The following is a 22,669-nucleotide window of genomic DNA, read 5'->3' as shown; positions in this document are numbered from 1 at the left end:
GTTCTTATGCCTCTCTTCTTCTTCTTTTTTTTTTTTTGTTTGTATTTTTCTGAAGCTGGAAACGGGGAGAGACAGTCAGACAGACTCCCGCATGCGCCCGACCGGATCCACCTGGCACGCCCACCAGGGGCGAAGCTCTGCCCACCAGGGGGCGATGCTCTGCCCCTCCAGGGTGTCGCTCTGCCGCGACCAGAGCCACTCTAGCGCCTGGGGCAGAGGCCAAGGAGCCATCCCCAGCACCCGGGCCATCTTTGCTCCAATGGAGCCTTGGCTGCGGGAGGGGAAGAGAGAGACAGAGAGGAAGGAGGGGGGTGGGGTGGAGAAGCAAATGGGCGCTTCTCCTATGTGCCCTGGCTGGGAATCGAACCCAGGTCCCCCGCACGCCAGGCTGATGCTCTACCGCTGAGCCAACCGGCCAGGGCCTGCCTCTCTTCTTTGTGAATGATTTCTTCCAACCTGTCACTTGCTTTTTAATCTTGTATCTTTTATCATATATAATTGATCTTTGTAATGTAACCCAAATTATCAATCTTTTTCTTTTGGGTTTGACCTTTTTATATCTTAAGAGAGACAGTCTCCTATTAAACTATGGCTTTTTGAAAGACACGAATTCTACCTTGGGCTTCAGGTAAACTCATGCCACTGCACATAATTTCTGTAGAAGGATGTTGAAATGGGGCTCTTTCACTTTTTTTGAAGCCCCCCAATGGTGTCACTTGCTCACATGCCAAAGCATGATGCTAGACTGCAGCACTGGCAAAGACATTGTTGGAAAATAGATTTTTGCATCCCTGAGTCCAACAGCCGCCTTGAGGTTTTAAAGCATTGACGAGGTTTGAAGCCAGGAGAGGATTTCTTCAAAGGGAACTGTCACGTGACGAGCCCCACCTCCCACCTCCCCGTGGGAAGGGTGTGAAGCTTCTCCCCCTGTCCTAGCGGGTGAGGCTGGAGAACGACTGGAGAGGCTGAGTGGTGTCTCTGCCGCAGGGGACACAGTGGGGGGCCGGGGCGTATACACAAGTCCACAGGCTGAATGAAGCAGGGCCGTGTGAGGACTCAGGTGCACTCCCACAGAAGGTGGGTCAGAAGTCAACGGTATACATGGTGCCTGGAGACCAGGTGTGGAAGCGGCAGGATTGTATAAAAGGGATGCTACCCAGAGGGCTTCCGCCGAGAGTGAGGGACCTTGGCTGGAAGACAGTGGTTTGTCTGAGGTTGCACAGTGAGCTGATATGTTCTGCATGCCCCATCAGCATATACCTTTAAAGATGCTTTGCCATGATAACACATATTCCATACCTACGCAGTGACAAAGTAAGGACTGGCCCAGAGGCTGAGAGCCCCCCTCAGCGTAAGACAGAGAGCTTTTCTTTCTAGAAGCTCTTATTCGCAGGGTGAATGCATTAGAACCACCACTTCACAAAAGCAGCCAGTTTTCCAGCGCCCACCTTCACCCAGCCTCCCTGTCCATTAGCTCCACACTTAAGCCGTGATCAACCGGGCAGGTCCATTTAGACAGCACGTCTAGCCCCTCTCACGGCGGGCTTGGTTCCGAAGCAACAAAGTGCATGAGAGCTGCAGAGCACAGACCCCTGAGGAACAAACTAGATAAACCCCCAGTTGCTCCTGGCTGCGTGTCCGAGGCGCTCCTGAAGCCGTCTCAGTAACCCAGAGTGAACTCAGTGATGGCCAAGCACAGAAGTGCCCCGCTAAGTTCCGTCCAGCAGAACCCTTTCTGATAAGATAACTCCCTTCTGAGCTGGACACAAGGCTGCTCACTGGTGTGAAAGAAGCAATCGTTAGACTCGAGGATTACAAGCAGCCGTGTGCTAAATGGAACTTACCTGTCGGCCTGTGAAAATGTGCCACTGTGGTCTCTCAATGTCAAATTACAGGTGTCACCCTATGAGTGCTTGTTTGTCTTTTGTTTTGTCACAGCCTGAACATCATGGGAGTATCTGGGACTGACTGGATAAACTTTACGGCAGGTTCTCCCTCTCTCTGGCTGGACTGTCCAACAGAAGCCAAAGAGAAAGAGGTGCCACAAAGGGGAGCTTGACAGCAGCAGAGATTTGAAGTCCCACCAGTGAAAATCCCCAAGTGTACTGGCTGGGACCCTTCTCTCCATTAGACCACACGAGACACTCGGATTTGAGGAAGAGCAAACCGATTTCACTGTAACTTATTAACAATGCTATTGCTGCTAATAATGGCTGACACCAAACGAGCACTTCCTCCTGTTCAATGATACACACCATTAGACAGCACATTCCAGAAGGGGCTGAGTCTGTTCTGCTCACCACTGCATCCCCACCTTGAAGTCGCATGCCTTGCGTACGGCAGGCTCTAAATCTATGCCGAATGAGTGTTCACAATAACTGAGTACAGTATTGTGTTCACCATTTTACAGATGAGAAAACTGAGGACACGTCAAAATGTGTCGAGGTCTCTCAGCCAGCAAGCCGTCAGAGCTTATACTCAAACCCATTCGCATTTGATATCAGAATCTACGGCTTGACTAAAATATCATTTCGCTGGCAGAGCCCAGACCACAGGCTTTTCCGATACCAAAACCATCTATGGAAGATGGGTCGAAAAGAATACACGTATATTTTACATCAGTGTGGATATTACTCTATCCCAAGCCTTTTAGATTTCTTCAATATTCTGCAACAACTGCATTTCAAAGAAATGACTTACCTACAAATCCTTCTTTACCCACCAGTTTGAGGGCAATTTTATCAGCCAGCACTGAAGAGTTGCCGTGGGCAATGTTGGCAAAGGGGCCGGCATGCACAAATACGGGCGTCCCCTGCGGAAGCAGGAGAACCAGTTAAAATCCCAGAAGACAAAGGGGAGGTCGAGCTGGGGCACAGAAGGCGGCGTACACTGTCGAGTACTTAAAAGACTCACCCAAGCCATTCTGCTTTCCTGGGCACTGCAAATGCAACGCACAAATTCTCTCAAAGAATGTGAAAACACCCTGACTTTTTCAAAGGGCCCAGTTCCTTACGCACTCTAAAACGGTGTTATTCCACATTTCATGCTGCATCAAGGGGGAAATGCACTAAGAATCAATTACCTCCCACAATGATTTTGATAAGCCACTGTGGTAGCTGCTTTCAGTGACCATGAAATAAACTCCTTACCTTATTTCACATTACCTGCCATTATATATATATATATTTTTTTTAATGAGTATTTTTTAAAATTTTTTTATTTATTCATTTTAGAGAGGAGAGGGAGAGACAGAGAGAGAGAGAGAGAGAAAGAAGGGGGGAGGAGCTGGAAGCATCAACTCCCATATGTGCCTTGACTAGGCAAGCCCAGGGTTTCGAACCGGCAACCTCAGCATTTCCAGGTTGACGCTTTATCCACTGCGCCACCACAGGTCAGGCCAACCCATTATATATTTAAAAAAAATGGAATTAAGACTCTGATCTAAGAGGCTTATTTAAATATATATTTTTTTTTCATTAAGAAATTAACCAGTTCAAGAAAAGTATAAAGCAAGCATAAAAATCAATTCAATTCAAGGCAGGCCAATGACCTAAGGACACTGTCCTTGCAATTACAAGTAAATATAAAGTCTTTACATTCACAATGATAAGCCTATTATTCTGATTTTTTAAAAATGCTGTTTAAGCATTTGTCATTGTAAATTGTGTTATATGTGAAAAATCTGATAGCCATTATGTTTTAATTCTTTGAAAAAAAATCTGTCTGTACATTTATCTTTAATGTCGTTTCTACACTCTTCCTTCCTCAAGGAGAACAGGCTGCAGTCCTATCCACAGCACTTATCCACACTCGTTAAGAGCGCTCAAGCTTTATTCAGAGCCCGGCCAGGGCCACGGGGTCTGTGCACATGAAGCCTCAGCTCCACCTGTGAAAACAGAGGCCGCCCTCGCCCTGACACGGCGGGAGACAGAGTGACGTGCGGGAGGTGGGGCTGCCAGCCACGGGACATTCCCACGGCCCACGAGGGGCTTGCCGGCTGAACAGGCTTCGGGGCTGAGAAGGCTGCACAAATGCAGGAAGAAAGGGAGTGAAGGGAAAATCGCCTCCCAGGATGAAAAAGACAGGGTTTATCAAAGCCACGCTGCTGTGAGCTCTCTGTTTGCTCCCCCCCCCCAAGTCCTCAGGAGGGACAATAACAGGACCCTGATGAGGTCACACCAATGTATGTGGAAATGAAGTTGGGACTGTAAAACCCCAACACATATATGTTCATGGCTAGGGATATATGTAGGTCTCGCGTCTAGATCGACCCGTCTCTCTGTGTCTGATTCCTCACTTCTATTTACAGACAAAGTGTCTGTCACCTCCCAGCTCTGCCAGTGCCAGTGTGTGGCTGTCTGAGTAAGCTAGTGCAGTGAGGACAAGGTCACAGGCTCCACCTCTGGGGGGGGCACTACAACCCTGACCGTGGTGGCCCTCTGCCCAACACCCACCAGGCACTGGTCTCCAGTGGGGGGACAGGAGACAGGGCGTGGCAGATTCAGCATAAACATAACACGATTCCTGATATGACCGCTCCAAGGACTAGATCAGCAGCATTTTAAAATTCATTTAAAATTAAAGGCCCTGGTGTTAAAACTCCCAGCATGGAGTCTGGACGGAAAGATGCGAATAGTATCATTGTTAGACATTCAACCAGGCACCTATGTTCACACACTCAGCTGATGTTTGATGCTAGATGATACAGTACACAATTAAATACTTTGTCTAAAAAATGCCATGGCTAATCCCAAGATATAAAACTATCTGTCATGAGTTTGGTATATTTTAGGGCCTCTGAGCTGGATGTCTGTCACCCTGTCCCTAGAGGGCTCTTCCTCCAGACACCCTCGGCCACTTCGATCTCTGCTCAGGTGTCACCTGTCAGACGCCACACCACACGCCCACATCGCTCTCTGCCCCCTCCTTCCCTCTTCTTTTCCTCCTTCCATCTTTGCCACCAGTTGAGAGGCTCTGCATTGATTTATTTCCCTGTGATCTGGCTTGCCTGCTAGGGTGCTCATTGAGGGCAGGGACTACGGGGCTTACTGCATGTCCCAGCACCCGACGAGGCCTGTCATCGAGGGCAGGGACTGCGGGGCTAACTGCATGTCCCAGCACCCGACGAGGCCTGTCATCGAGGGCAGGGACTGCGGGGCTAACTGCATGTCCCAGCACCCGACGAGGCCTGTCATCGAGGGCAGGGACTGCGGGGCTTACTGCATGTCCCAGCACCCGACGAGGCCTGTCATCGAGGGCAGGGACTGCGGGGCTTACTGCATGTCCCAGCACCCGACGAGGCCTGTCATCGAGGGCAGGGACTGCGGGGCTAACTGCATGTCCCAGCACCCGACGAGGCCTGTCATCGAGGGCAGGGACTGCGGGGCTAACTGCATGTCCCAGCACCCGACGAGGCCTGTCATCGAGGGCAGGGACTGTGGGGCTAACTGCATGTCCCAGCACCCGACGAGGCCTGTCATCGAGGGCAGGGACTGCGGGGCTTACTGCATGTCCCAGCACCCGACGAGGCCTGTCATCGAGGGCAGGGACTGCGGGGCTTACTGCATGTCCCAGCACCCGACGAGGCCTGTCATCGAGGGCAGGGACTGCGGGGCTTACTGCATGTCCCAGCACCCGACGAGGCCTGTCATCGAGGGCAGGGACTACGGGGCTTACTGCATGTCCCAGCACCCGACGAGGCCTGTCCGCATCACGGGCTCAACAAATAGTAAATCTCCATAATAACCTCGTTAGGTCAGTCACTGTGACTCTCACCATTTTACATGGGAGAATGAGGAGAATGAGATTATTAAAGCGCTTGCCGAGGTCACCGTTAGTAAACGGCAGAGTTAACACTCAAACTCAGCTTTGTATCAGCTGAATAGATGAATAAATGGATGGATATTCTGCTTGTCTCCCCCCAACGGGATTGCCCTCTGGTCACCTCCACTTCCCTTTGTCCCCATCACAACATGAAGGAGAAACAGATGTTTGCACCACCGATGGAATGCATTTCCTTCCAATTCCACTGTTCGGTGACATCTGGAAGGGAGCCAGAAATTGGCCGTTGTGGGAACATTTACACCACAGAAATTGGCAAATGCTACAAATCAGGTATTTCCACCCCAGAGCGCTGGCTGTTAAAACACCTACGAGTATACCACTATTTCCCCAGACCTCGACGCCCACCCTCCCACTTGTCTCTCTGTCAACCCGACCCAGAGACTGCCTCCTTGTCTGCACCCAAACCCTGGGTTCTCATCAGCTGGGATGAAGGAATTAGATAATCACTACATCAAATGAGCAAGATGAGTGACTAAAAACCCTAGATGAAACAGATACTCCGATGAGGAAATTTAGGTTCAATGAAGGCAAGAGCAGGAAAGTTATACAGAAAAACACTCTCATAAGAGCAGAGTCCAGCTTACTCTCCTGGAAAACATTCTTCAGCATTTACTATGTGTTTTGTTCGGAAAAAACAAAAATTAAAACATTCATAACCTGATTATTATGGGAGACTAAGTGAAAGTAAAAAGACAAAAGAAAATATATGTAAGCATGGCTACACAATTTAGATATTAAATGGACACTGAGTTTCCAAGTTTCTACTCTGGTCAATTAGTACTTCATTAGCCACAATATGAATTACATTAAAGAACATATAAGTACATTTTTAATTTTTTTGGATGATCAAGGACTGTTCTTCTGATGTTCCTGTGGGCTCATATTGGCTGGAAATGCTCATATTGCATAGGGACACACAAGCAATCTAATTAATGCAAACTGTCAATGATTTCTATAAAAAGAAAATCACTTACTTCTAGGGTCTGCATCAGATTTGGTTTTATTGCATCTTTCATCAAAACTGTCAAAGCACCTGTCACCCCCTAAAAGAGAGAGGAAAAAACCCCGCAATTATTTAATCGCTATCAAACTATCAATGGAATTTTTCAAAGAACTATAACAAATAATCCTAAAATTTATATGAAAGCATAAAAGACCTGAATAGCCAAAACAATCCTGAGAAGAAAAACAAAAAAACCCAAAACAAAAAAAAAAAACAAAGCTGGAGGTATCACGTGCCCGAATTTCAAATTATACTATGAAGCTACAATAAACAAAATGGCATAGTTATAGCACAAAAACAGATACATTCATCAATGGAACAGAACAGATAGCTCAGACAAGAATCCATGTGTACATGGTCAATTAACATAGGACAAAGGAGGCAAGAACATACAATCGGGTCAAGACAGTTTATTTAATAAATAGTGTTGGGAAATTTAAATAGATACATGCAAAAAGATGAAACCAGATTACTTTTGTACACTATATACAAAAAGAACTCAAAATGGATTAAAAATTTAAATGTAAGGTCTAAAACCATAAAGCGTCTAGAAGAAAATACATAGGCAATCAACTCTTTATAGCTCTTAATACTACTTTTTTGAACATGTATCTCCAGGTAAGGGCAACAAAAGAAAAAATAAACAAACGGGTCCACATAAATAAAAGCTACTGCACCCTGGAAAGAACCATCAACAAGATAAAAAGGCAGTTTGCTGAATGGAAGAGGACATTTTCAAATGATATATCAGATAATAAACAACCAAAATATGTAGAAAACTCATACAGCTCAACCAAAAAATAATCCAGTTACAAAATGAGCAGAGGAGGACCTGCACAGATATTTCTCAAAGGAAGACAGGGATGGCCAACAGACACATGGAAGAATGCTCAGCATCCATCACGAAACACCACGGAAATGCCAACCAAAACCCTAACTATTCCCTTCTGCCATGTCAGAGTGGGTATTATCAACAAAGAAACAAACGACCCGTGTTGGCGAGGATGTGGAGAAAAGAGAAGCCCCGTGCACGGTTGGTGGGGCTGTGACTGGTGCAGCCGCTGTGGAGAACATGAAGATGCCTCAAAAAATTAAAAATAGAACTATCCTGTGACCCAGGAATTCCACTCCTGGGTATTTATCTGAAAAAAAATTAAACACTGATTCTAAAAGAGCTGTGCACCTCTACGTTCACGGCAGCATTCCTAGGAATAGCCGGAATATGGAAGCAACTTAGGTGTTCATGATAGCTGAGTGAATAGTGAGGATGTGGTACATGTACACAATGGAATATTACTCAGCCACAAAAAAGAGAATGAAACCTTGCCACTTACACAGGATGGACATACCGACCTATCGTGGTAAGTATGATAAGTCAGAGAAAGAAAAATACCGTATAATTCTAGTTACACGTGGAGACTAATAAACAAAACAAATTAAGTAAATGAAACAAAACGGAAACAAGCTCAGAGATACAGTGAACAAACTGATGGTCACCAGACAGGAGGGGGGAGGGGAGTCGGGCAGAAAAAGGGAAAAAGCATCAGAAAGTACATACTTCTAGTTACAAAATAAGTCACGAGGATGTAACGTATAGTATAAGGAATAGAGTCATTAATATCCTAACAACTCTGTACAGTGGCAGATGGTCACTAGACTTAGTGTACTGATCACAAGGTATATAAATGTGGTACCACTATGTTATACACCTGAAACTCACATAACACTCACTATATGTCAACCATAATTAAAAATAAATTAAAAAAATTTGTTTCTCCTATAAAGAAGGACACTGAGGTTTATTGCCAAAAGAGGATCCATTTCTCACATGCCCGTCCCCTAGGTGGGCATCCCCACAGGCTGCTCTACCTCTGGGTTACTGTGACACAGCACTGTGTCCCCGCCCATCTCTCCCACCTGAATGGATGCTGACCAGGCAGGACGCGAAGAGTGATGGAGAAGTAACAGTCATGGCACTTTTTTCAAAGCCTTCATTAAGGGAGCTTGAGAGGTGTGCCAGAAAGCGGATCTTTCAGTCCACCTACAAGTGTTTTATGGCAATTATGCTCATTATTTTGTCATCAGCAGGATGTTACTACTGCTTGAAGAAACAAGAAGGGGAAGTGCAACAAGGCTGTTCACAGAGTGGGCATGAAGAGGGGAGAAGGGAGCTCCTTAAAAGCACCCGTCCTGGTCTCCCACAGACGCCTCCCAGCCTCTCATCCCACAGACAGAAGGCACTCCCAACACTGAGCATCTCAAGGCTTCAGCCTCTCATCCCACAGACAGGAGGCACTCCCAACACTGAGCATCTCAAGGCTTCAGCCTCTCATCCCACAGACAGAAGGCACTCCCAACACTGAGCATCTCAGGGCTTCTCGTGCTGCGCCTCATGCTCTCTGACTGCCCGGAACGAGGCTGCCTCCTTCCAGTCCTAGGAAGCTCTGGGCTGGGTGCCCGCTAAGCCCCCTGCCCTGGAAAAGTAGAGAGAAGGTTAGAAGTCTAAGCACTACTGGAAAAAAGTGTGTGAAGGAAGGCCACACGGTAAGCTTAAAAAAAAATCCCTTCCAAGGTTTCTAAAGACACTGGACAAGTGTCTTTCTCCCCCCCCCCCCCCCGGTTTACATTAGCATTTACTTGAGGTGTTTGTTGTACATTCTACAGGTTTGAGGACAAGTGTCATTTAATAAACCAGTCGATTGTCAAGAAGGCTATACTGTGAGCAAAGCCATGTGAATATAGCTGTGAAAATATTCAATGGCAAGCAACAGCTCTTAACATCAGTGGGTAAAGTCTAGAGAATGTCATCTCTCCAGAGCGCACGGGTTTATTACTTTGTCCCCCTGCGATCAGCAATAACAGTACATTTCTCTTATGTGATCAATTTCCATTTTTAATGCTATTTCATCATTTAAGTTCTCGAAGGAAATCCAAATTCTTTTCTACTTGATTGTACAAAACAGGCATGGCAAGAAATGTAAGCCAGCTAGTAGAAACACGTTCACCTGTTTTACTGTAAAAGCGGGGGGTGGGGGGGGGGTGCGCCCAGAGGGGGCGCAAAGAAATCAGGTCTCTTCTCCTGACGCAGAGCGTGTGGAAGGAGAACAGCCGTTTGCCTGCTCTTCTGCCACTATCCTTGCTTCTACCTCCTGGTCAAATACACCTAGCTCGAGAAACCACGGGAGGAAGGAAACTCGGTGTTTCTGTCTGGATTTTCTCAGGTAGGTTGCCATCTGCTCGGATTTCCACACTGCATCTCACCTTTTGCACACAGACTGTTATCAAACCCGTGCAAAAAAAAAAATCTTTACCACCAGGAGCAGCTCTGGGCTGTCACGTCCACTATGAGCCATGTCACCGGTTCCCTATCCCACGTCCACGGAGGGGAAAGCTTGGACAGAGTCTTTAAGGGGAAGTCAGAATCAATCACCTATTCCCGTGTTCTCTGCAATACCTAAATTCTTTTGACCAAATCCAAAACAAGCTGTCAGGGGAGAATCTGACAGCCGAGAAGCTCTGAGAGTCTTCCCTTAATTTTCTACGGCAGACCGGCCACTGACAGTTCCAACTCAATGAACCGCAATCTGCAGGGATCAGGCATTTTTTCAGAGAAGAAACTCAAAAGATAACTCAAGAGAGTAAACTGCGTTTGTTCCGGATCCAAGATTTTTATCACACAGAAAAAAAAAAACCCACCCCACAAAGTTTAGGGAAATACTATTTGAGGATTAAGTTTCAAATTATTCCTGCCGCGTATTTATCGGTACTTAAAGTTAATAGGATACAGCAAAATATATTTATACAGAAACTGTACTGTGTCAGTTCAGATAGAAGTGTACAGGGCTTGACAATTTTTGAAAAGCAGTACTTTTATATAGCGAGCTGAGCATGGGCTTTCTCTCTAAGCTTTGCAATAAGCTTTCCATAGAGCTGCTGATACAAACATAGCTATTTCATTTACTTGACAAAGACCTAGGAGATGAGTCAGTCAGATACATTTCTTCCCAAGCAGCCAAAAAGTAATCAAGACATGTTGGCAAAGGATTCATAGTATGTCCCAAGCTTTTGGAATTAATGAAATATTACCTTGCCTTTCCCCTTCCACAACCGTTTCCCAATTTGCAGTGTGTATTTTACATTCCATTATTGTATGTGACTCAAGACGTGGAAAGTAAGCTTAGGTTTAGAGTAACGGCTGTCCAATAGGCCTACGTCCCACCTACATCCTGATAAACACATACAAGCAAATAAAATTACTGTACCACTGATCGGGTTTAAGTCAACAACGCGGACGGTTATTAACAAGAACAAAACGATCAGTGTGCCACCTGAGAATAGGAACTCAAAAAGCTTTACAGAAAGCAGCAGTCCACTCAAAGAGGACGTGGATGAGCGAGGCTATGTAAGGTGGGACCTGCCTGTATACTGTGCAGCCCATGTCGAAGGCACAGACTCCAGCAAGCCGGGGTGCCCAGGGGGCAGGCTGGAGCCCAAAGTGTGCCAGATGAACTGAATCTTCCCTGTCACAAGGGTGGAGCCACTCTTGTTCCTTTGAAAGGTGATATGCCCTCAATTTAAAGCAGGCAGAGGTCACACTTTTGAAAAAAGCTGTGGGCTGCAGGACGACCCACCCCAGGTGGAGCAGAGATCAGGACTGGCAAGAAGCAGGAAAAGCTTATGAAATAAATGTCAGGTGCTGTGGTTGCAACCAGTGACCAGCAGGTTATAAAGGCCTGAGAACATTATGAAGGTGTAAAACACACAGGCTTGTGAGGGGGGAAATGTGTGTGCCGAAGTACTCTGAATTCCCATTTCACACGTGCAGAAGAGAGAAGTAACTTTCATCACCGCACACCAAAGGAACGAGGACAGTGAGCCCTCTGGAGCTGCTGAGATGGACACACTCACCAAATCGTCTGCTGTTACGGGCTGCCCATTTTTGTCACTGGCCACCACCATTCTTCCTAGCCGCTCCTTCATGTCCTTGAGGCTGTCAGTCAGGGCCAGCACCGCCATGATCTCGCTGGCCACCGCGATGTCAAACTGCGCCTGAAACGGCAAAAGTGAAGGTAGCGGTCAGCTGCAGGGCTGTCTGGGCGGCCCTTTCCACAGGAAGCTGTATCTCAGCAGTGAAATTCCTGCAGGTCTGGGGGTTTATCCTCGATGGACCACTCTCAAGAGCACATGGTTTCTGAGCATCTCGAACACGCAGGGCCCTGGCCTTGGTGCTCTCTAGGGCGGCCACAAGCTCCTCTGTGTGCGCTGCTGGCAGGACTCGGCCTGGCTGGGCCCGTTACAGCAGCTCGTGGCACAATTTCCTTCCGTAGCACATTTCAGACTTGTAATGAATGACTCATGCGATTACCTGTTTGATGCATGTTCCCACTGGACTCTAAGGGCCATCACGGCAGAGACCCTTTGGGGAGGGTTCACGCCTGAATCCCAGCTTGGAGGACTGAGCGTGAAACCAGTAAGCACTCAATAGATATCGGCTGAATAGATAAACATCCTGCTGATTATATCTGATGTTGCTCATCGTGGTGTCAAGAGGGCTGCACCTGTCTGTCCGGGAAAGAGACGAGGAGCAGACAGGGAAAGAAGATGGTCCTGAGGCCAGTGTCCCAGAGTTAGAGCTCGCCCGGCAGCAAGGGTACCCTGCTTTCTTACTCTCCTGGCTGGGGACCCAGGCCACGGGCAGATGGACCAACAGGAACCAAAGGAAACATGAGGACCGTGAGCTTCCTCCTCCTCCTCATTCAGCCCCTGGACAAACAGCCCCATCACTCCGGCTGAATTCTCTCCCTCCCGAGGGGCAGGAGAGCCAGACAAGTTCAAGCTTACGCGAGAGAAAATGGCTATGCCCTCGTGGGATTGCCTGATGGAACATTTTATCGTCCATTTCCTGTCACTGACTAGAAAGGAAATGAAGGAACCAAGGAACTTTCTGGCTACTTCCTGAGTGAGATTTCATTAGTCATCGATTTAGTGAAACAATGTTACCTGAAAGTCAAATGCAACTACATTCAGTTATTATATTCTCCATAGAACCCATTCCAAACATAAGTGATTTTCCACTATGATATTTAAAATTCTCTCTACCACCATTCCATTATAAACAGTGCATATAAAAAATGACTAAAAATAGGGAGACTTTCTATATAAAACATGAGGCTAGACATATTCTTGAAATCACCTGCATAAGAAGTGGAATTTGTAACATATATGCAAGTTCTTCATTTGTAATCATTACTATTTCAAATATATATATATATATATATATATATATATATATATATATATATAGTTAGATTTTATTTATTGATTTTTAGAGAGAGGAGAAAGAGAGTGAGAAAGTAGGGGGAGAAGCGGCAAGCATCAACTCGTAATAATTGCTTTCTGTATGTGATTCGACCAGGCAAGCCCAGGGTTTGGAACTGGTGACCTCAGTATTCCGGGTCGACACTTTGTCCACTGTACCGCCACAGGTCAGGCTCAAAATTTTATATCTTGAACTACATAAAAAAATGAAACAAACTGGACCAATATAAATTTCATTGTTATTCATTTTATTGGCTTCTATAGAGAGGGCTGCTGATTTTTGTTTTGCAAATAAAATATTTCAAACGCATATAAATGTTAAGTGTGATTATTTTTACTGTTTATCATAAATATAAACAAAGGACATTAAGCAATGTCGGCAAGGATGGGAATTGACATGGAAATATACATCAACATTTGAAATCTGCATCCTCTATTCTGCAGTTATGGAGCTAGGAATCTGTCCCATTAGTATGTGTGCACGTTACCTTTGTGTATCAGCTTACTGATGGCAGTTCAACACTGCAAACGCCCTAAGCGTCCACTAACCCTTTGAGTAGCATGAAAATTCATGTATATCCTTGTGCCGCCTGACCATCCAGAGTATAATTGATTGATTTTAAAAATGTGTAAGGCAACATTAAAAAAAGGTAAATGTATGTTCTTCTGGTTTCCATAAATTGGTTATCAAACAAACATGATTTTAAGTTAATAAAACTGTAACTGGAACTAAATTTATTTTTTGAAATAAAAAACGCCTCACTCCTGGGGGTCAGAGAGCATGAAAACAACTCACTGCTCAAAGGGTTCACAGGGAACTGGGTAATTCATTATGGCACATCTATAAGATGGAGTATTCCATAGCCATTAAAAAGTGATCCCAGCCTGACCAGGCGGTGGCACAGTGGATAGAGCGTTGGACTGGGATGCGAAGGATCCAGGTTCGAGACTCTGAGGTCGCTGGCTCGAGGAAGGGGTTACTCGGTCTGCTGAAGGCCCGCGGTCAAGGCACATATGAGAAAGCAATCAATGAACAACTAAGGTGTCGCAACAAAAAACTAATGATTGATGCTTCTCAGCTCTCTCCGTTTCTGTCTGTCCCTATCTGTCCCTCTCTCTGACTCTCTCTCTGTCTCTGTAAAAAAAAAAAAAATAAAATAAAAAATAAAAAGTGATCACATAGATTTCCCTTTACTGACATAAAAAGATGTCCTAGGCCCTGGCCGGTTGGCTCAGTGGTAGAGCGTCGGCCTGGTGTGCAGAAGTCCCGGGTTCAATTCCCAGCCAGGGCACACAGGAGAAGCACCCATCTGCTTCTCCACCCCTTCCCCCTCTCCTTCCTCTCTGTCTCTCTCCTCCCCTCTCGCAGCGAGGCTCCATTGGAGCAAAGATGGCCCGGGCGCTGGGGATGGCTCCTTGGCCTCTGCCCCAGGCGCTGGAATGGCTCTGGTTGCAACAGAGCGACACCCCGGAGGGGCAGAGTATCACCCCGTGGTGGGCAGAGCGTCGCCCCCTGGTGGGCGTGCTGGGTGGATCCTTGTCGGGCGCATGCGGGAGTCTGTCTGACTGTCTCTCCCCGTTTCCAGCTTCAGAAAAATAAATTAAAAAAAAAAAAAAAGATGTCCTCAAGAAGGTCTTAAGGTTTAAAAAAAAATAATTGAAGTTTTTAAAATCCAATCCCTTTTTATTTAAAAACAAGTATACATAAAGCAATACAGGCTATATAACCTTGGGCAACTTACTTATCATAATATGCCTACTTTTTCTCATTTGTAAACCAGATTTACAAACTGGCTGCGCTAACCTATGTCATGAGCCTACTGATACAAGGTGTGTAGTAGGCATTCAAATCATTGCCGCTATTAGTCTTCCCTCTTTGCCAGTTACAGTAAAAACTAGGCAGAGAAAATGTGAAAGGCCCCCCTTACTACCTCCTTTCTTTCTCAAACCTCTTTCCCGATGTAACTACGTCAAAGGTTGGTATATATCTTACTGGCTTCCATTTTATGCATTTATATACATATATGAACATGTATGCTGGCTTTGTCTTAACATACACGTGACTATAGTATATGAGGTTTACTTCAATTTCTTTAACGTTGTTTTTTTAACCTTTCCATTTCACAATGGTATGAGAGCTCTATGTCTCTCCCACTACGTGCAACTTAGTATTTTCAACTGCCACACGCATATCTGTGATATAGGAAGAGGCAGCAAAGATACGTGACCATTCCTACTGATGAACGTTTAAGTGTTTCAAGTTTCCACTATTACAAATGATGCCGCAATTAATATCCTTAGACACAGATGTGTTTCGCACCTAGGCAAATATTCCTCACTTCCTCCGTTTCCTGTGACATTTACAGTCCTGGAGTTGAAATTGTTGGGTCATTTCAAAATTCAATACTAACAAGCTGTCATTCAAGAGTCTGGACCCATTTATATACCCACTAACACTGCATAACTGCCTCTTATTTCTCTGCATCCTCAATCACATTGAACAGTAATTTATGCTCTGATAAGCTCATGGGTAAATACTTCACCTTTTTTAACTTGCGGTTTTATGATTAATGATTGGCATTTTATTTGTTTCTGTAAATTGTCTTTGACTTGGCCTATTCATTTATCTAGCAAATACTTATTGAGTATCTATTACAACCATAAAACCAAGCTCTGAGAGCACCGCGGTGAACAAGAGACAAAGACCCCAACCCTCGTGAGGCTCGTGCTTTAAGGAGGGAGGCAGAAGATAAACAAGATGAGTGAGGACAGCAGGGAAGGAGCAGGGAGGACAGGCAGCTAGTTTTAAAGAAGGTGGCAGGACAGGCCCGAGGGAGAGCAATATTTGAGTGTTAACTTCTGGAAATAATTTTTATGTCTGGCACATCAATTCTTTGTTTTATCTACCATATTTTTCACTCCATAAGATGCACATTCCCCCCCCCCCCCAAAAGTGGAGGGGAAAATGCCTGTGCGTATTATGGAGCGATAAATACGGCTTTTTTTTTTTGTATTTTTCTGAAGCTGGAAACGGGGAGAGACAGTCAGACAGACTCCCGCATGCGCCCGACCAGGATCCACCCGGCACGCCCACCAGGGGTGACGCTCTGCCCACCAGGGGGCGATGCTCTGCCCCTCTGGGGTGCCGCTCTGCCGAGACCAGAGCCACTCTAGCGCCTGGGGCAGAGGCCAAGGAGCCATCCCCAGCCCCCGGGCCATCTTTGCTCCAATGGAGCCTTGGCTGCGGGAGGGGAAGAGAGAGACCGGGAGGAAGGGGGGGGGGTGTGGAGAAGCAAATGGACGCTTCTCCTATGTGCCCTGGCCGGGAATCGAACCCGGGTCCCCCGCACGCCAGGCTGACGCTCTACCGCTGAGCCAACCGGCCAGGGCCTAAAATACGACATTTTATTAAATATTTTAACACACCATTTGGTTCAGAATATATATATATATATTTTTTAATTTTCCTCCTGAAAACCCTAGGTGTGTCTTATGGTCAGGTGCGTCTTATGGAGTGAAAAATACGATATATTGCAAGTAATCTCCCCTAGTTCTTCCTGGTCTTTTTATGTTTTCATATGCCATTTTTTTTCATAAGCAAGATTTTAATTTTTTTTATGTCAAAATTATTTCTCCTTTTCTTCCAATGAGAATAAAAGTAAAAGTGATTCTTTTTCTTTTTCACTAGGAAAACTTAATAATATAAAAGCTATAAATCTAAAATTGTCTTAAAATGTAAAATTTATTACAAGAAAAATAACTTCGAGGACTTCTGCGCCTGGCTGAGAACTCACCGAAGGAATTTATATTCCCCAAACGCCATCGTCCCGCACTGGGGACCTATGAAAATCAAGGTGGACATCATAATTTATCTTCCCTGCTCTGGATTTGGGTAATAAGACATTATTATCTTTAAAAATTCCTCAGGCTATTCGCCAAATAACGAGGTGTTCTTTTTCCCCTCTCGTTTATAAATTTGAGTCATGTGTCTGAGATTTTCATTTTTTTTAGTTGTCATGTAGATGTAGCAACAACTGGGTGGGTCTGCAATAAAATATGTGAGGAATGACATTTGAGGGACACCCTGAGTGGCTCATCCCAGAAACACAACTAAAATCACAGAAGAAAAGGACGCTAAGATGATACAGGAGACTTCCCGCCGCCTCCTGACTCCTCCCAGTCCCGCGGAGGGACCGGAAATGACACCCTGGCGCGGAGGGAGACCCGCGGGCCAGTGCAGGGAGCCCAGAACCAGCCTGGGCCACGGTAAACCAGTGCCGCGCAGAACAGAGCCGCTCCTGGGAATCAGAGGTCACCTACCTGCCGGGAACACCCCTTCTCCGTGTTTGCCTGTCCAATCGTTATTTTTCGTAGAAATCGGTCATTTGTATCCAATACTGAAAGAGAGGAGAACAGAGATTATTCAACCAGCAAGTACGGACTGGCTGCCCAGTGTGAGCCTGGCAGTGTTCGGAGGGCAAGAGACAAGGCCTGGCTTCCCCAGAGCTGACATTCCAGTGTGGGGACAGGGGAGGGATAAACCAACAGGGAAATGTCAGCCAGTAGTAAGTGCCGAGAGTCGAGAAAGGAGGTGAGGCGACAGTGTGTGTCAGCGTGTTGGGGGGTGGGGGTGGTGAGGGGCCACTTTTGACTAAGCACATTGGAAAGGCACTTCTGACGTGGCGACAAGCTGAAACCTCAGCCCCCAGACGAAGGCAATTAAGCTTCTCAAAAGGGTGAACACTGAACCATCAGATGACCCAGCAAGTCCACCTCTACACATCTGTCCGACAGAAGGGAGAGCAAGGGCTTGAACAGATGCCTGCACACCCACATTCATAGCAGCATCAGCCACAAGAGTCGAAAGGTGGACACAGCCAAGCGCCTGACGAATGAATGAAAAACGAAATGTGGTCTCCACGTACAATGGGATATTATACAGCCATAGAAAGAAATGGACTTTTGATAATGCGACAACAGGGGCGGACGCTGCAAACATGAGGCATGATGAAGTACGCTAGAGGGACCAATACTGTACGATTCTAGCTAGACTAGGCAAATTCACAGAGACAAAGCGGAACAGCGGTTACCAGGGGCTGGCAGAGGGGAGTTCCTGCTTAACGGGCGCAGAGGTTTCGCTGAGATGATGAACAGGTTTTGGATATAGATAGTGGCGGCGGTGTAATCATTGCAAGCCTTGTGGATGTATTGAATGGCACTAATTGCACACTTACCGATGGTTAAAATGACGTAGGTATATTTAACCACAATAAAGAAGTAAAGGAGTTTGGGGGAGGGAGAAATCAGCCATGCGCTGAGCAGGCACTGCGTCTCCTCATTTTTTATTTTTTTAATTGGCTTGTTTGAATTGCACTGATTTGCATTTTGTTTGTGAAAACTAGATTTGGTTTAGTGAAAACTAAATTTACAATGCCAGAAACAACTCCAGAAGGGCTGAGACGCCACTAACAATTTATGTGGCTTCAGATAACAAGCTGTCCACACTGACAACTCAGACCGCTTACTACACGTACAGTACGGCACCGACGGCGACGGCGACGGCCAGGACGTAGCTGGGGACCAGAAGCACCTGCAGGGTGGACACGCTAACCCTTCCTTTTCCGCTCAGAGCACGCGCAGACCTGCCCACCCTGACCACCTCTGTGTCCCCTACTCAGCTGCCGCATCTCTTTATCCACACACAACACGCTCCCCCCCCCACGCACATATACACACCCAGACACACTCACACACACTCAACATGCATCACACACGCAAAAACCTGCTTTATGATTTTAAGGTATAAGCAGAGTATGTCTATACAGACAAAGCAATGCTTCTCAATATGATTTCTAGTTAGTGCAGTCATATAAAGTGAAAATACTTCCTACTTTCATACGTGGTATGCATAATCTTGGCACAAGATTCACATGATCTTACTGTTGGAAATTCAGCTGTTTTGTATGCAGCAAAGAGAACACAAGCAAGCCCCCTACCTCCACAAAGTGTTGGCAAGAGGAATTGTGACCGGTGGTCGCGAAAGCCAGCCAGGGGCGTAACAACACCCCAGCGGAGCAGGGCACCTCACGTCCACACGCTGGAGAGGCCCCAGGAAAGCGTGGGGTCGTGTGACTGTGTCAGTGATGCAAGAGAAGAAACGTGAGGGTGAAATTCTGACTCAGAAGATGCCAGGACATCAGCCTAAGTGAGTGGTTCAGAACTCCTGGCCTCCAACTGGCTCATTCCAGGAATGCTCACCGAGGGCCGCTTTTGTGCCAGGTCCCGTGCTCGCTGCACAGGGCTGCAGAGGTGAAGCAGCCACTGGTCTCTGAGCTGAGGCGTTTATTGTCAGAGGGGAGATAAGCAAGGTACACGTGAGTGCGGGAGGGGGAGCCATCTGTTCCTTCACTTCTTGCTCCACCCGGCCCCGGTAGTGGGTAGTGCCGCAGTGCCTGTCTGGAGGGACATGCGGAGTGCGCCCCACGGCCTGTTCACCGCCGCCAGCTCAGGGGTGGGCGGGCCGAGGTACAAGCGCAGGGCAGCCCCACTGTTCTGGTTTCAGTGGTTTCCCTGCGGCGTGGTCAGGTGCCGGGCAGCAGGAACCTGGAGTCGGTTCACTGAAGGAGACGGCGGCTCTTGGGCCGGGGGACCAGGGCCGGGACACACGACTGGGAGAGGGAGAGGGGCAGACGGGAGCTTGTGGAGGTCCTGGGCGCAGAGAGGCGAGGGCTCACGGTGCTCTAGGCACAGCAAGCTGGCCCCACGTCTGCTGTGTCTCTGGCTAACGTCAAATGTTTCTGGAATATTCCACGGGCTCCTGATTCTACCCCATGGCCAAGCACATGTGGCCTTTAAGCTTCAGATATGAGACAACAGGATGCAGGAAGCGTTCGAGTTCTCACACAGGCTGCAAGGAAAGGCGTGGCCATTCAATAACGATGCCTCTCTAGTTATCAAATGATAGAGGGATCTAATCACATCACAAGGGTTATGCCATTTCTAAGTCTAGGCTCATATTGCCTTAAACAAACAAACAAACAAACCCTGCATTTAATGTCCTTAATTCATTTCATGGAGAGTCCAATATTTTATATTAATTCATGGAAATAAGAGCTAAACTATACATTAAATATCATTCTAAAGTCCTCTGGATCCAGGTGGCTTGTCTATAGCAGTAACAATTTCTTAGACTTTAGTGCCTTAAAAAATAATATAATTCTAGTATTTATCTGCTGACTATTTGGGAGGTGCGTTAGAGCTGGGAAGCACTCCCATGGTGCTGTGGACCTGTGCAAGGCGGACGCTGGAACTGTGACTATAATTTACAGAGGAAACTGATAAGTCATGTGTTGAAAGTTGCACAGCTTGTAAGTGGCAGAGCCAAGATCGCATCTCTGTCTTTGTCTCTGCACCACTCAATTCTTAATGAGCGGATTCCCAGAAGGGAAGTTTGCATGAAGGGGTGGGCCTGGGCTGTGTCCAGGATGGTTGGGGCAGGGAGCCGGGGCGGGGACAGCCTGGCCAGGGCAGGCGGAAGAGCGAAGGTAGGCCCCCTGCCTAGACGGGCAGCAAGAGTGTATAGGACCCCACTACAGGGTTCCTGAAGGCCGAGCCACATGATGGCAATTTTATCCTACTTGGGATGGGGGGGGGGGTTTGTCACCTAGGTAGAGCAAGGCAGTGAATGGACAACGTCTCCACAGTATGAACCAAATGAACTGGGGGATGGAAGAGAAAACAATAACATCTGCTCAGTGGGCGACTGTAGTCAACCAGGCGTCTGACAGAAATGGCAGTGGGTGGGAATGGGGAGGGAAAGCGGGTGGGCAGGTCTGAGAAGAACCAGGCAGGGAGGGCCAGGGACACACACCACCAGACCCTCTGCAGCACCTTAGCATCCTCCCAGTGCTGTTACCACGGTCCTGTACGTGGACGTTGTCACCTCCATCGCTATCTCCAAAGGACTGAGGCCCAGCACATGTATGCGGCTTGCACAGGGTCACACGGTAAGTTAGGGGCAGGGCGGAGCCACACTCACGGCTTCTGACTCTACTCCGTGTCCAGTGATGTGTCCTTCTGTCCCACCCTTGTAGAGGGCAGAGTGGGGGAAGGGAGAGGTGTCCAGGCTAAGAGGGAAGCAGGAAGGTCCAGACCAGGACCGAGACAATGGGGAGTCCCTCCACGTTGCATTCGAGGTGTTAGACAGTAGTCTAGTAATGGCCGGGAGCATGTGCTAGACCCAGAGAAATAAATTCAGAACTGAAAATAAAAATTTAAGAGCTACTTAGAGTGATGGTAAGAAAATGAAAGAAAGCCTGATGGGTGGTGGGGTAGTGGACAGAGCGTCAACCCAGAACAGTGAGGTCCCTGGTTCAAAACCCGGCATACGCCAGCTGGAGCGTGGGCTCATGGATATGATCCCAAGGTCGCTGGCTTGAGCAAGGGTTCACTGGCTCAGCTTGAGCCCCCACCTCCCCGGTCACAGCACGTATGAGAAGCAATCAATGAACAAATAAAGTGCCACAACTATGAGTTGATGCTTCTCATCTCTGTCTTCCCCATCCTCCCCACCCCTTAAAAATCAATAAAAAATAAAATAAAAATAAAGAAAATGAGAGGAAGAAATTAGGGTGGTGGGTGGAGAGGGCTGCAGGAGACAGAGACTTAAAAATACATAGGACGAGCGGCCAGAGACGAAAGAATTGAAGAAGAAAATTCAGTGACCCTCCTTGACGTGTGGAGGGCACGGGAGTGGACGTGACTGAGCCCAGTGGAGCAGTTGGCTGAACAAGGGGCGAAGTCTTTTAAACAGGAGACGGAGATGACAGGAGAGGATGAGGAAATAAGTCAATGGAGGGACGAAGACGCACAGGCTGGGCGGACAAAGGGAGAGAAGAAAACGGGCCTCGGTGACACTGACCTCAGGGCTTCATCTGGAATACTGACCCCCACCCCCACCATCTGGAGATCTGCACCCACCTCTCTGCCACGTGATGGTGGAGGGGTCGATGTTGAGACGGCAGAACTGACTCATTTCCTCTTCTGTCAGTGCGCTGGGATCAGTCTTCTTTATTCCCAGTTTCTAATGATCCAGAATAAAGAGTGTGCAAAGTTATTTTTTAAGAAGGAATAGAAAGCAAGCTGTAACCAAAACGATCCCTCTTCCTTTACTTTTCTCCTTAACCAGAGAGCCTTTTTAAAAACTGAACTGGAACTTGGAGTAAAATGTAGGTTAGGTCAACTCATATAAATAAATGCCTAAGACCCAATATCTCCTATAAGTGGAAGAATGAAATTTGTAATATGCCCATAACAGGACGGATCTGCAAATGTCAAGCCGTTGGTGGTACCCAACGACCGCGGGCCATCTCAGCCGAGGTCTCCACCCTCCCTGGGCACCCTGTGCTGAGCTCGGGAGGGACACAAACTGCTGTCTGTATGACCGGTGCTCCTGTTCATTAGTTCTTCTTCTGCAAGGCCAATGCCAATAACTCAGGTAAACTC

At 47.0% G+C, this 22,669-nt stretch overlaps 1 protein-coding gene across 1 annotated transcript in view; it reads right to left on the bottom strand.

Moving 5' to 3' along the window:
- The window catches only part of MTHFD1L (methylenetetrahydrofolate dehydrogenase (NADP+ dependent) 1 like), a 191,928-nt gene that overhangs the window by 108,648 nt on the left and 60,611 nt on the right, over positions 1-22,669 (bottom strand). Inside the window, exons 16-20 of the mRNA XM_066247887.1 lie at positions 22,145-22,247; positions 17,486-17,562; positions 11,756-11,896; positions 6,819-6,887; positions 2,701-2,812 (exon numbers count right to left, since the gene is read on the bottom strand). Of these exons, the coding sequence (XP_066103984.1) occupies positions 2,701-2,812; positions 6,819-6,887; positions 11,756-11,896; positions 17,486-17,562; positions 22,145-22,247 (502 nt within the window). The remainder of the gene's footprint in view (positions 1-2,700; positions 2,813-6,818; positions 6,888-11,755; positions 11,897-17,485; positions 17,563-22,144; positions 22,248-22,669) is intronic.

This window comes from Saccopteryx bilineata, chromosome 12 (assembly GCF_036850765.1).
Source record: "Saccopteryx bilineata isolate mSacBil1 chromosome 12, mSacBil1_pri_phased_curated, whole genome shotgun sequence".
NCBI classification, from domain to species: Eukaryota; Metazoa; Chordata; class Mammalia; order Chiroptera; family Emballonuridae; genus Saccopteryx; species Saccopteryx bilineata.
The sequence above is the reverse complement of the archived record's forward strand: the minus strand, read 5'-3'. Positions and strand labels throughout refer to the sequence as shown.